Raw genomic sequence first — 12,806 nt, 5'->3', positions numbered from 1 at the left:
GGAGAGCTTTTAAGGAGAAGGATCTCTCCTACCTGCAGGAGCATTAAGGGCACATTATAAACTATATTCCTGCAAACTCTGCGACTGCAGAACTGCAGTATTGAGAAGGTATCCAGTTATGCCCATCAGTTGCTTCCTCATCTCAACAGCAGCTGTGTTTTCTGCAAGAGGAATGGAAGCTAAAAATAATCTGGCTTTGACTTCCTCTTTCAAACCCGACAGTCTCTTTTTAAAAGATTTTTTGTTCTCCCAGAAACAGCAAGGAGAATGTAACTGACAAAACCAGAACACTCACCTGCACAAAGCGAACAGCAGCATTAGAAAGCTCAGAGAACAGTAGGAAACTACAACAAGGATCAGGGACATTAAAAAAAAATAATTGTTACGCTTCTGAGCAACATCCTCCAAATTCCTTTTCACATTTTGCAGCAAGCCTCCCATTAGGTGTCTACTTGTACAAATCAGTTAGTGGTGCTGATCAAAGGGGAAATATAATCTGGATGTTTCTGAATGCAGCTCATTTGCTCATTAAAACATATTAAACGAAGAAACAGTGCTCAGTGATCACCAAATGCGCTCTTGCGGCTGCACAGTGGAGATTTTTACTCCCACATGGAATAAGTATGTTTTAATTTTGTGTCAGCCATAGATCTATGAAATGTGTCGATCCCACACTAAGCATGCAAATAGAGAAAAAGAGAATACTCAATTCACCCTTCAGTAACACAGCACTTTGTAATCTAGTGCAACAATATTCCTGCAAATAGAGGGCTGGTAGGCATCTCCAGACTGCTATACACAGCTGGTTCACATAACCCTTTTTATAAACATACCTAAATCTGTATTAAAATATTGAGGAAGATCCCTACTCCCAGTAGGTACATCTGGACACTGTCAAACTATAAATAAAATCATAAGCAGAATTCAGATGGTACTTGAAGTGAGCACAGTATGAAGGACAGAAAGAGAAATGGTGAATACACTCCCATCTCCTATCATGTGTCTCAAATTTCAAATAAATAACAAAGTATACCAGAAAGCATGCTGCTGTATATAGTTAATGCATTATACCATATAATGTGAGCTTTACCTAGGTAAATGTTAATAGGTACAGCATGCCTATTAATGTGGCTTTACCCCTTCTCAAATCTCAACTCCAGAAACTAAAAGCAACTCTTTTAGCACTGCAGCATCAACCACCACCTTGCTCTCAGCCAAGTCAGAAGGAAAGGCACAGCCCCCACCCTAGGCAGGAGATTACAGGAGCCTCTCCTTCCTCTTCCTGAATCCTGTCCCCACTTGCCAGAAAGCACCACTCTCTCTTACCTTCTTCCTTCTCAGCTGCACCCCCTCACTATTTCCTCCTACATCATTTCCAGTTTCACCACACTTTCCTGCCTATTTCATACTTCCCAGTTCCTTTGCTCAGCCTCACTGATGCAACCTCACATCCCAGCTTCCAGGGTCATCACTTTCAAGCTTTCATGGCCCCAGAAGATGGTGAGCCCAGACATGGATAGATCACGGGCAGGCTATCTCTCAAGCATTTTAGGGCAAATCACCCTGCTGTACCAGGGCCAGCACAGCACCTCTGCACCACTGATGGCTCTAAAAAGTGGTAAGAGAAGGGCTGAGGTTACCAGTAAACTGTGACCAGAGCTTCTCCTTCAGCAGTACATAACATTAGATAAGAAAAAGCAAAAATAATCATGTTTTCAAATATCTTGGTAGGTTGTATTAAAAGTAATCACAAGAACATAGAATATTAAGTAGGTTTTGGTACCTTTTTAATGTGAAAATGGAGAAAACCAGGAGGTCAAATATACCACAACAAAGAAACAGAGAAAGTAAAAGATCTGTAAAGTAAACTGAATCCAAACATAAGCGATGCTTTATTGGGATATTGCAAGCAACCTATCAAATAGGGAACTGGTACAAACAGATTGAACAAGACTCTCTTTTAACAGAGATGTATGGGATGAGACAGCTTCTTTCAGTTTTAAAACAAGTATTCCAACTGTTAAGTAAAGCATTAAAAAAATAAAACAACCATTACAACACCAATGACAGACAATATTAAAAATGTGCAGAATTTTACTCTTTTTACAAATTTCCACATAATGTTAAAAACCAAGTTATAAATAAAAAAAAAGGAATAAAACAAAGCTCTTTTTTTTTTTATTATTTTGCAAAGCAACACAAACTTTTAAAACCCAACTCTAGTTTACATAGAACTACTATTCAAAACAGGTGAAAACAAGCTGAAAATTTAAAGGACAGCAAAAAATACACAACCCAGTTTCACCTATTGGCAACACCTTCTGCTATCGAAGGGGTTATGTTAGTTGTATGTACAGCTCTAAACATTGCAGCATACCACAAGTAAACCTTAATAAGGTCAAAATAGGACCCTCTGCAAAAAAGGGTGACTTGGCAAGTATCAGTCCCATCCTAAAATTACAAGTAGCAATAATTTTAGTAGGTTTTTAGTGTAAACCAAAACCTACCTTAATGGGTTTCTCTCTCCCAAAGATACATGTAAACTTTATTTGGGTTTGGGGTTTTTTTGGTATTGGAATTAATGAAATCAAGAACATGTCTGGCTCAAAAATGAGAATGACATACTTCCCTTTTGTTCTGGATACAGTGATGTAGCTATCTCAACATGCTCATTGACACTTCCTAAAAGAGAAAATCATTATATACTATGTAAAAAATACACACCACCACTCTCAGTTCAGACTCAGTATATAGTATATTGCCAACTCTATCCAATAGGATATATATCATAATTTGGTTTAAATTCTTAATAGATATATTCTCTCTTTACAAAGTTCCATCACATGAAACCAAATTGCTTATTTATTGTTTGAGGCACAACATGACCCCAACTAGACAATTTGCTATAAAGAGTTGTTCTTTAGATGTTGTGTCTGTAGAGGTTTAACATGATATTCATAGATTTTCAGTGCAGGCCCCAGTTTTAATGAAAGTCCAGTCAGTACATCATTTCTTGTCATCAAGAGTAATGATTTGCCATCAATTTCCTATAAGAAGAATTAAAGAGTTGATAAAGACAAATGTACAAATCTAACGGATGAGAACAGTCGTGCAACAAATGGAGGACTAGTACAGAGGATCAATGAGAAAAGAAATAGTAGCTTTTATTTTCCTTAAGCTGTGTTTATAGCTGCTAAATTCTGCTGTCGGCTTTTCAAGTGCTCACCTGTGCTGACTAAAGCATAAATACTATGTAGTCAAGCACAAAACCCAAATGAGCTTTATTTCAAAATTCTCTCCTTGTAAATCCATTTCAAATTAATAGGTACATGTGCAGATTGCCTAATTATCAACATTAAGAGAAGGACACTCTTAAGAAGGTGGCTTATAAAGTGCATTCCAGAAGAACTACCATTGACAGCGATAGGCAAGTTTGGACTAGTCAGCATCTGCTAATAACTTCAGGTGCCTTCTTTAAAAGGCGAACCTTCCCATCTGTCCTGGGGGGAAGGGAGGAGAAGACTCCTGCAACCAGAAATTTTAGAACTACTTTTACTATTTACTATTTAGACTACTGTGGAGCTCAACACTAAGAGGGAACTTCCTTGATCGATTGATTGTTCTGGGGGGTTTTGTTTGTTTTTTCCTCAAACTTTGGCTTTCTGACCTATTTAGATTAAAATCCTGTAGGCTTTAGAGTTGTTTTTTTCACTTCAAAACCTTGTTATATGTTTGAAAACTACCTGTAAATGATTTTTCAAAGATCAAAATGGAAGAGAAAGAATCTATACCTCTCAACTCCCATCTCTGTTTTAGACATGGGACCATCCTTTTCTTTACACATCCCTACAGTTCAACCACAGTGCACTGCTCAGGAAACAGGAGTTACAGCTAATACATTGACTGGTGTCTCAAAACACAGTGAGACCTCCCAAGGTTGTTGTAGCCCAAAGAAGTATATAGTCTTATGGCACTCTCCTGCTATAAGGACTGAACTTCACTCTGCTGTTGCATTCTTTTTTAATTAAAAAAAAAAAAAAAAAAAAAGAAATTAAATGTTAAATTTGTTATCAGGAGCCAACAACCAGTTCAAATGCTTGCATATATTGTTGTTGTCCAGGATAATATATTGCCAAAATTTTGTATTTTTATAAATATTATAAACATCACACATCAATTTATCCCACTGCAGCATCTTAGAAATACTAACTCTTGTCTTGGAAATGTCAGATATCCCATCCTTGATTACAACTCAACATAAAAAGAGGATGACTTACATTAGAGTTCAGCATGAATTTGTCGAGACTAATCTCTCTTATGATTTGGTAAAGGTTGTAAGTACAAAACACATGGGCAAACCACAACATAGTCAAGTCAGCTGTAAGCAGAATTTCTCTAAAATCTCACCAATAGGTAAGACTGCTAGTCACTCAGGGGAGCACAATGTAACAGTAGTTCTAAAAGAAAAAAGTTTCCAGTAACTTTTTACCCAGTTCTATCAGGTGCCTCTTTCCAATGACTGCTGAGATTTAATTAAAAACAGTTTCTATCCTCTCTTTTCCATTCATCACAATTCTTTCTATGGGAATTTTGACACCAGTGAGTATTTTGCTTATTGCTGTGACCTATCCTGAAGCTGCCTTTTCTGCTGTTCTTCAATGATGCTATGGAGGAAGAACAGCCTCCAGCTTGGTAGGATCCAAATGAAATAAATCCAGTACCTGGAACAGGAGAAACTCCAAGAACAGGCAAAAAGCACTGACTCCTTTCCCTTCTTCTTCCACAGGGCTCCCCATGGATTCTAGAAATGTTGATAACTTTAACTGAACAAAAAACTGACTCTCTAAACATATATAGGTAGAAATGAGTGGTATCTTTGTGCATATTGTAAGCTCTTCCACTTCTTTTTAGTTTTCCACTTAAACCTGCTTCTGTAGATTCGTTAGTCCAGTTTTTGGTACCATGTAAGCTTTTGTATGCTTTGGTGACTTCTCTGAATTTCTCCTCTGCTACTTCTCTATTTTCTGCATTTTTTTCAGGATGCAACTTCAATGCCAGCTTTTGTTATGCCTTTTTAATGTTACCTGCAGAGGGATCCCTCTGCACAAATAGACCTAATAGTAATTCACTGTGCCAGGATGATCTCAGCAGCAATAGCATGTTCTTCATGTACATAGCATGTCTTCAGTAAATGACCAGAAGACCAGTTTTGCTTCAAGTTCACCCAGCATTCTTTCTGCTCTATCTCCAAGTAACTGAGAACTGCAAGGTTTTACAGTACAGATAACATGAAAGCAGAGCAGCCAGCGTGCTCACATGCTCCTCCATGCCATGGCTCTGCTAGAAAGCAGCAGCGGACACAAGCTAGTATCAAACCCCAGTTCCCCTTCTGGTAAGGTACTGCAGCAAGGCCAGCAAACTAGCACTGGGTTTCTTGGGCGTATCTGACTATGACAATACTAATGGTTAAGAAGCCACTTGGGCAACAATAAAAGTCAGGCGTAGCGCTATCATGTCTCAAAATCATGGCAAATTGCTTCAGTTTTTGAGTGAGCCACAACCCCATGCGCTCCCAGAGCTTCTAGAGAAAGATTAGCCATGTACTGAGAGGCAGCAGTTATTTGAAGGTGTTCACACCCTCATCCTGCATCTGATCCGCCTCCCTCTTTGGTTATCCTGTGCCTCCAACTTCTTGGCTTCCCTGATTTGCTTTGTGATGTTATGGTTTTTTTGTTACTGGGCAACATATTTCAGTTGAGTCTGTTTTCATCAGTGAGCTCTTCTGACTTGCTGACATCAGTGGAACTCCAAGAAGGAATAATGTATAATCATCATACAATCATCACTTCTTACCAGCACTTACAATACAGCTTTAATAAAACATTCTGCAGTCCTTAAAATTATTTCTCCTTTTCTTTAAAATGTTGTCAGAAAAAAATCCGGTCTTAAAAATTCTTTGCGTCACTTGCTTTGGGTGAGTCCAGATGCATTCACATTCATCGAAAGAAAGTGTGGACTCAGTTACTGCTGTGCAAAAGCTGAACGTAGTAACAGATCTCATGATTACGTTCTGAGCTAAGGATGTTTTGTAAGGAAACCATTGTGCTACCCCTACTGAAGCAGATCAGTGGAAACGAATTTCCCAGTGTTGTAGGTGAAACAGAATACTTTCCTTTACTATTTACAACCTCATTCCCCTTCCAGTACATATACAGAGCAATGGCAGATCAAGTTAATTTTGGTTTCTGGGGCCCAGGCAAGCTGTAGTACAAATGGCAGAGAAAAATGGAGATGGCCAGAGCTTCAGCTGCATGCCTGATGACTCTACAGACTGAGGACGGCTAAGGGTTCAAAGTGAACCCAATAGCACTGCCATACCTGTAAGGCCTGGGAGACTTTGATAACAAATGCCACAAGTACACAGAGTTAATGACTAGTAAACAACATAAAGGAAACAGAACATGACCACTGGTAAGAGGTTAGGAACAAGGTTATTCCTGGAACTGTTCCTGGTGCAGACAAGGAATGGACTGGCAGAGCTGGCATGGAGGACCAGGTACTTGCTGCTTCTTGTGCTGCTAAGGGAATGGAGAGGGAAGGATGTGGCAATAACTTCTGCTGTGAGTGTCTGTCCCGCATCTCTTGGCTGCATCCTGATGGCAGCTGTTAGCCTCCCTCTCTAAGGCTTTGGCATAAAGTGAAGTTAGCAGTGGAATCACAGCCATATTTCTGCCCATGGCTACCCTAGCAGAGCCCTGGCAACACATTGCTAAAAGCAGCTTACTTCAGCTATCCTCCTGAAGCCACGTGTCCTCACTGCAGAATACTAATAAAACCTTTACACTCTACTTCTATGCTGCTTTCCGTCAGGCTGTTGCAAATTGCTTTGCCAAAACTCATGAGTTAGTCTCACCTTGCTGCTGTTAGACCAGTAGTAATACTGCAGTATTATTGACATACCAGCTGAGGTGCAGAGAGGTTATTTGATGAAAGTCAGAGGTATCTGTCAGTATAAGGAAAAAAATCCCAGAGGCTGCAATTACATTGCCTGTGTGTTTTTTTAAACCACATTTCCAGGGCTGTGGAGGAGACATGGATGCTGGTATTTAGGAATGGATACACTTAAACAATTATTTTGCCTGTTTACCCATCTTCAAATTCTGAAAAATTAGTAGCAGTTGCAGAAGGAGCCTCTCTCTGCACCCTGCAAGAGAACTACTCAACAACAGGCTTTTCACCTGCAAGAACAAAGAGGTAAATTTAGATACTGTTACAGTCACCAATTCCAATCTCATGGGATTTCACTGTTCAGGTGCTAAAGGTCAGCATGATTAACCTGATCAACACTAGTGGCATTTCACATTAGCTTTACAGTTTCCCCTACAAAGCTGCCCATAACTTGTACTAGCTCAGTGCCCTGGAAGGTCAGGACATCTATTTTGATTGCTAGATACAGGTGTTGTTTAACTAATTTCCTGGTAGTTGCACACAAACCTACAGACTTACCACGGAAGATGCTGAACTGACAATCTGGAGATGTAAGTTTCTTCTCTATGGAAGAGGTGGGCTGTAGGCCAAGTAAGCCAACTTCCCTATTCCACCACAGTAATACACCTTACCAGCGTGCTGACAGGTGAGTTGCAAGAGGCCATATAACTGTTAAACTCTTTGCTCATCAAATCTACCAAAAGAAGCCATCCATTAGCATCAGCAGTTACAAGGCCCAGAAATGAAGACCCAACCTCTTTCTCAAACATGCTGCTCCAGTGCCTAAAAACATTCCTCCCCTTTACTACCAACTTGCTCATTCCCTCTTTGCTTGCACTGCCAAGTTCAATGCAACCCAGCAGCCCCTGTTATCCTAGGTTTTCAAAAGCTACTTGCTTCTTAGGAGCCCCAGATTGTATAAATAGTCATAAGTGTATCTGCACAATACACCAAGGAAGACAAGAATTACCATTCACATTTTAAATATAAGATAGCGAAACTGAGTGGGTTGTTCAAGAAGACTGAGGTTAAGGCAGAAAATTTGTTCAGATTCCTCACCTTTCACATGACTCTTGGTTAAACTCCAACCCATTATTCACACCTTGTTGAACAATATTATTACTCAAAGATCACAGTCCCATAGGATTTAACCCTTGCCTGAGGTAGGATTTTCACTCCCATTTAACAGTATATGACCAAGTCCATGACAAAAATGTGCCATGTGAGAAACTGGTGGCACTTAATAGGTGTTTCCTAACAGATTTACCTGTTCTTGAAAAGCATTGGCTTGTTCTTCAAACCCAGCTGTTCTGAAATAATTCACAACATCGGTAACAGCCCAGTCAGCAGGATCCGGAGGTCTCCCATTCTCTACTGAACTGCAAAGTACAAATCCAGACAAGTAATCACTAGCTGTGTGCAGAGCATCTGCTACTTCTTTGTGCACACCCCATGTACACCCCCTCATTCCTTGTTCCTCCAGGCAAAGTATCCTTTGACACACCTCCCCCCACCCTGGTACAGAACAGCCACTCCTGTTCTCTTCCGTTTCAAAGACCTGCTGCTGGGGACAACTGAGGTACATCTTCCTTCAGAAAAGAATGAAGTATATGAATCTTCGCATCAGCCAAAGGTAATCAGTCAACTGGTACAAATAGCTCAGCCCTGGGAAGGAGGACTCATGAACACAATGATTTTTGCTTCTCTCCTAACTCTTGGAATGTACCTATCAACATGGCAACAAAATTCTGGTCCTAGGGACTTGCACTGCAACCTCATCACACTGAATGCTGCACTTAGCTCTCTAAAAGCAGTTTCTTTCACTTATCACATGGAATATATACAGATCTCAGAGCAACGAGCACAGGGCCAGAATCTTACTTTTGTTCATCAAGTAATGACTGACTTCATGAATTGCTTCACTGATTGTGATTACACAGAAAGGCAACACTCAGCAAAATTGAAAATGAGAGTATGCAGCCTTATCAGAACTTTTTTTTTTTTTTTTTTTTTAATCAAAGAATGCCTTTCAATTAAGATTTTTGGTGTTGTGCACATTCTGAGGCTTAAGAAGTAAAACACGAAAAGCACCAGAGAAAACCTATACATATTTGTAAAGGCAGTATTTGAAGTATTATATTTAAATCTTTGCATTTTCCCCTAGACTATCACTTTCAATGACTCATCTTCTACTTAAAATTAAAAACAAACGGACAAAACCCCAACTCCTCCATATTTAAAAAATAAAACCAATAACATAACAAATCCTAAAAGATACTAAATTTAATTCTTCCTAAACAGCAAATAAAAGATTCAATCTCTAAAAATACCTCCTAATTTTATTTTGCTTACTTCCTGAAACACTCCAATTCCCAGCTAAATATGGTCCCAAACTCTCCTTCCCACAATTTTGTATTTCAGCCCACGTGTTAGTTCTTCATGCAGCTTTTCTTATACCATTACGGAACTACAGGTTGGTCCAGCCCCATCCCAGGCTCAACTGCGATGACTTCAGGGGCTCTAGCTTAGTCATTAACTAATCACAGGAAATAATTGCAAGTTCCTGTCTCAAGGACTAGCATCATGCTGGACCTCAAGTAGAGCCGATTTCCACAGCTACAGCTGCAGAAGACTCAAAAGCATGTGGCAGACTGTTGGAGGCTGGCTGGATTTTAACCCATCTACCCACACAGATGCTCATTTGGCTTCTAGACTTTGTCTCCTCCTTGCCCTGCTGTTGCACATGGCTCTGTTCTTTAGACAAGAAAAGGGAATATGTCACAGCCGTGGTGTAGCCATTCACCCGTTTATGCCAGACATTCTGGATGCTGTAGTACCTTAAGAGAACTGGCATTTTAGGCTTTGTAACAAGATACTAGATGCACTGACAATGAATAAAGATTAGACTTGTCTGCTTTTCACCACTGTCCCTGTGCCTTTATTGCCATCATGTGGCAGAAGCAGCAAGGCTTGGAAGGATATAGCTGTGAACAAACAGATTTTAGCCAAGCTATTTATAAACACTTCAAGAAAGTGCCAAATACTTCCTTTGTAGATACATGCACATACATGCTATATTCATTTAGAAACCACAGCTCCTGATCAGTTTAAACACAATCCCCATCTAAAAAGCCAACTTTGCCAGCAGTAGTTGAACCTTATCACCTAAGCCTTAGGGGGAAATGATTAAATGTAAACTGTCCTTGCACTGACGGCCTCCTTTCTTCTCCCACCATAGAGTCCTCATTGTAGAAGCAAGACTGCCAACTGAAGGTGGCTTCTGAGGGATACACACACAACACAATCTGTTCGTAGTCACTGAATAGGAAAATGCATTTTAGGTTGGTGTGGTGTAAGCCATGCCTGAAGAGAAGGGGGAGCATGCAGAATTTAATAGCTGCCATCAGATCTCTTGATGCTGTGTCATAATCAGGTATTTATCAGCATCTTGAAGTGATGATGATGATTACTACTCCTCCTCCTCCTCTAGTGCCTGGAAGCCAAAGCATTGTCACGTTTTCTTGGAAGGCTTGCGGAAAACAGATCTGAAGGAGACGAATGAAGTGCAGCTTTGCAAAAGTGTTGCAGTTTGAAAGGACAGACTAAGAACACACTCTAGTACCTTTGTGGTTTAGGGTTTTGGGGTTTTTTTTTTTCCATTTTGTTTTGGTTTTCCTTGGGTTTTGTTTGTGGGGGTTTTGTGGTTGTGGTTTTTTCTGTTGTTGTGTTTTTTTGTTTTGGGTTGTTGTTTTTGGTTTTGGTTTTGTTTTCTTTTTTTTTTTTAATGTATCCATATATCTATCTATCTTACACAGCTTCTATAACTTTAATGCAGCAAGGCCAATTTTTTCCGCACAGAACTCCACTTCTCAGATCGTAACATCACTCAGAATTGAGAATTGCCCGTCCTGATCTAAGAATTGCTGACCTCTGAGGATACAGAAATGCCTCCAGAACAGTTCTTATCCCTTAGCCTGCAGTCTACCACACCAAAGGAAAATTGTAGAGCAGTGCACACCATGTCTATGCTTTATTCTCACCCTAGATCTGAAGTAAAAACCCAGTTTAGGCCTTCTCCAGTAAACAGCTTAAAATATACCTTCCAAAAGACAACTGTCACCAAAGACACATGCTGCTGCTTCTACTTCTCAGCAATGCTCGGCAGTCAGCAGAGAAGGGCATATGTCCCTCTGAATGAGACAGAGAGGAGACTTCCACGTAGGACACACCTCTCCCTCAGGAACTGGCTCTACAAAAGCCACCAGCAGACAGGTGAGGAGATGCAGAATACTGGTTACAGGGCTCCCATTTGTTTTAGACTATGGTTAAGAGGAGAAATCAATGGAGAAAGGTACCCCAACTTAAGTTACTAGCTTCTACATCTCTCTATTCCACATATCACATATATTCAGTGCCTGAGACTTTTATATTTTGAAGCTGAAATACAGCAAAAGTAATTGAGAACAGGGAAATGAGTTTGAAACGAGCAAAGATGGAGGTGCCCACCATTGCCAATCTCATTAGGTCAAAGAAAAACTACAATCAATATCCATGTGCTGTTTACATAAACTGAACACGATGGATTCACTTACTTTTTGACATCCAGAGAGCCATTTTCCTTGTTTTCCATGTCAACAGTTAGCATGGGGAGGATAGAGGTTTCTTTTACTTCAGCAACTGATCAATAAGGGGAAGAAAAACTGTGTTTAATTATTGGTAGTATGAAAAGAGCAACATAATGTAACAGAAACAAGCATTCTACCAGGACACAACCATGTTTCCACTTGAGAACACAGGTGCTGTCAAAAGACTCTTTTCCTCAGAAGCCTGTCAAGGCTGATAATAGCTAATGAACTAGGAAATGCTGACCTGTGCTTCAAGCATAAGAAATATTTTACACCTGAAAAATCAAGGAAGGTAATGTTACATCTGATCCTTCTTGAAACTGGTAAAAATTTTATCAAACTATATATCCATACAAGTAGAGACTGATGTGCAATATGTAGCTAGATATAAAGGGAGCTTATTATGCCTTCAGTCATCCTGCTATACAGAGGATCCAAACAGATGTATGATCTTATCCCTAGTGAGGATAACATGTGAGGTTTTGAAATACATAGCCTTGTCCTACAAATGGGGAATCCAGGATACAGATCAGCACAAAGCAACTTATACCCATTTCACACATAAGGTGAGTTAATAACTGAGTGCCAAACTCCCGAGGCCTAAATCTGTATCTTATCCACAAACCCACCCTTCCTTCACTAGCACAGCATCTTCTATAGGTATCATACACTCGACTCTTAAAAGGAAAGGAGCAGACGAAGGACACAGGATAAAATCCAGTTTGCTTCCCTCCTCGCAGCATGCTAGAATACTTTCACTACACAGGTTTTTCCACCACTCCACAGAACATGCAGAAATGACCCAAGCCTTTTCTTTTTGTTCTCAAGTAAGCCATTTCTATTTCAGAAAGCACCAAAGAACTGACCAAGGACTCAGGATGTTCTTGCTGTAGCATTAATGGATGCCAGTGAAATGTCACAGCGCTCTAGGAAGTACAGAATAGGGAAATCATGCTCTTCAGCTAAAACTTTGCAAAACCAGAGAGTAGCAATTAATATTGCTGTTAAAAAAGATTATGTTTTGTTTTTTTAAAAAAGACCCTTTATTACACAGCTAGCAGCACGCAAAGTACCAGCAAAACAGTAACAAACTAATCAAAAAGATGCTTCTTCCTGCACCGCTGACCAAATAACGCATTCCCTCGAAACACTTCTTGGTTCACCTGAGGTGCCTGCAAAACGACAACCGCACCA

The 12,806-nt window shown here is 39.9% G+C and overlaps 1 protein-coding gene across 1 annotated transcript; it reads right to left on the bottom strand.

Moving 5' to 3' along the window:
• Positions 1–1,870: 1,870 nt before the first annotated feature.
• SAMD13 (sterile alpha motif domain containing 13) lies at positions 1,871–11,666 on the bottom strand. Its single transcript, XM_010017966.1, has 3 exons — positions 11,580–11,666; positions 8,255–8,366; positions 1,871–3,047 (listed from the first exon to the last, which is right to left on the bottom strand). The coding sequence occupies exons 1-3, from the start codon at positions 11,630–11,632 to the stop codon at positions 2,904–2,906; spliced, it is 309 nt and encodes a 102-aa protein (XP_010016268.1). The 5' UTR covers positions 11,633–11,666; the 3' UTR covers positions 1,871–2,903.
• Positions 11,667–12,806: the final 1,140 nt, after the last annotated feature.

Source organism: Nestor notabilis, unplaced genomic scaffold (assembly GCF_000696875.1).
Source record: "Nestor notabilis isolate BGI_N333 unplaced genomic scaffold, ASM69687v1 scaffold31607, whole genome shotgun sequence".
Lineage (NCBI taxonomy): Eukaryota > Metazoa > Chordata > Aves > Psittaciformes > Psittacidae > Nestor > Nestor notabilis.
This window is presented reverse-complemented; position numbering and strand designations above follow the sequence as displayed.

What these genes read in the sequence shown, in the direction of transcription:
- SAMD13 (XM_010017966.1), bottom strand. Translation starts at nt 11,632, where the DNA reads ATGCTAACTGTTGACATGGAAAACAAGGAAAATGGCTCTCTGGATGTC. An exon ending in GGCTCTCTGGATGTCAAAAA is followed by an intron (nt 8,367 to 11,579) that starts GTAAGTGAATCC and finishes TGTACTTTGCAG; the next exon opens with TTCAGTAGAGAATGGGAGAC. An exon ending in CCAATGCTTTTCAAGAACAG is followed by an intron (nt 3,048 to 8,254) that starts GTAAATCTGTTA and finishes TTCTTCTTATAG; the next exon opens with GAAATTGATGGCAAATCATT.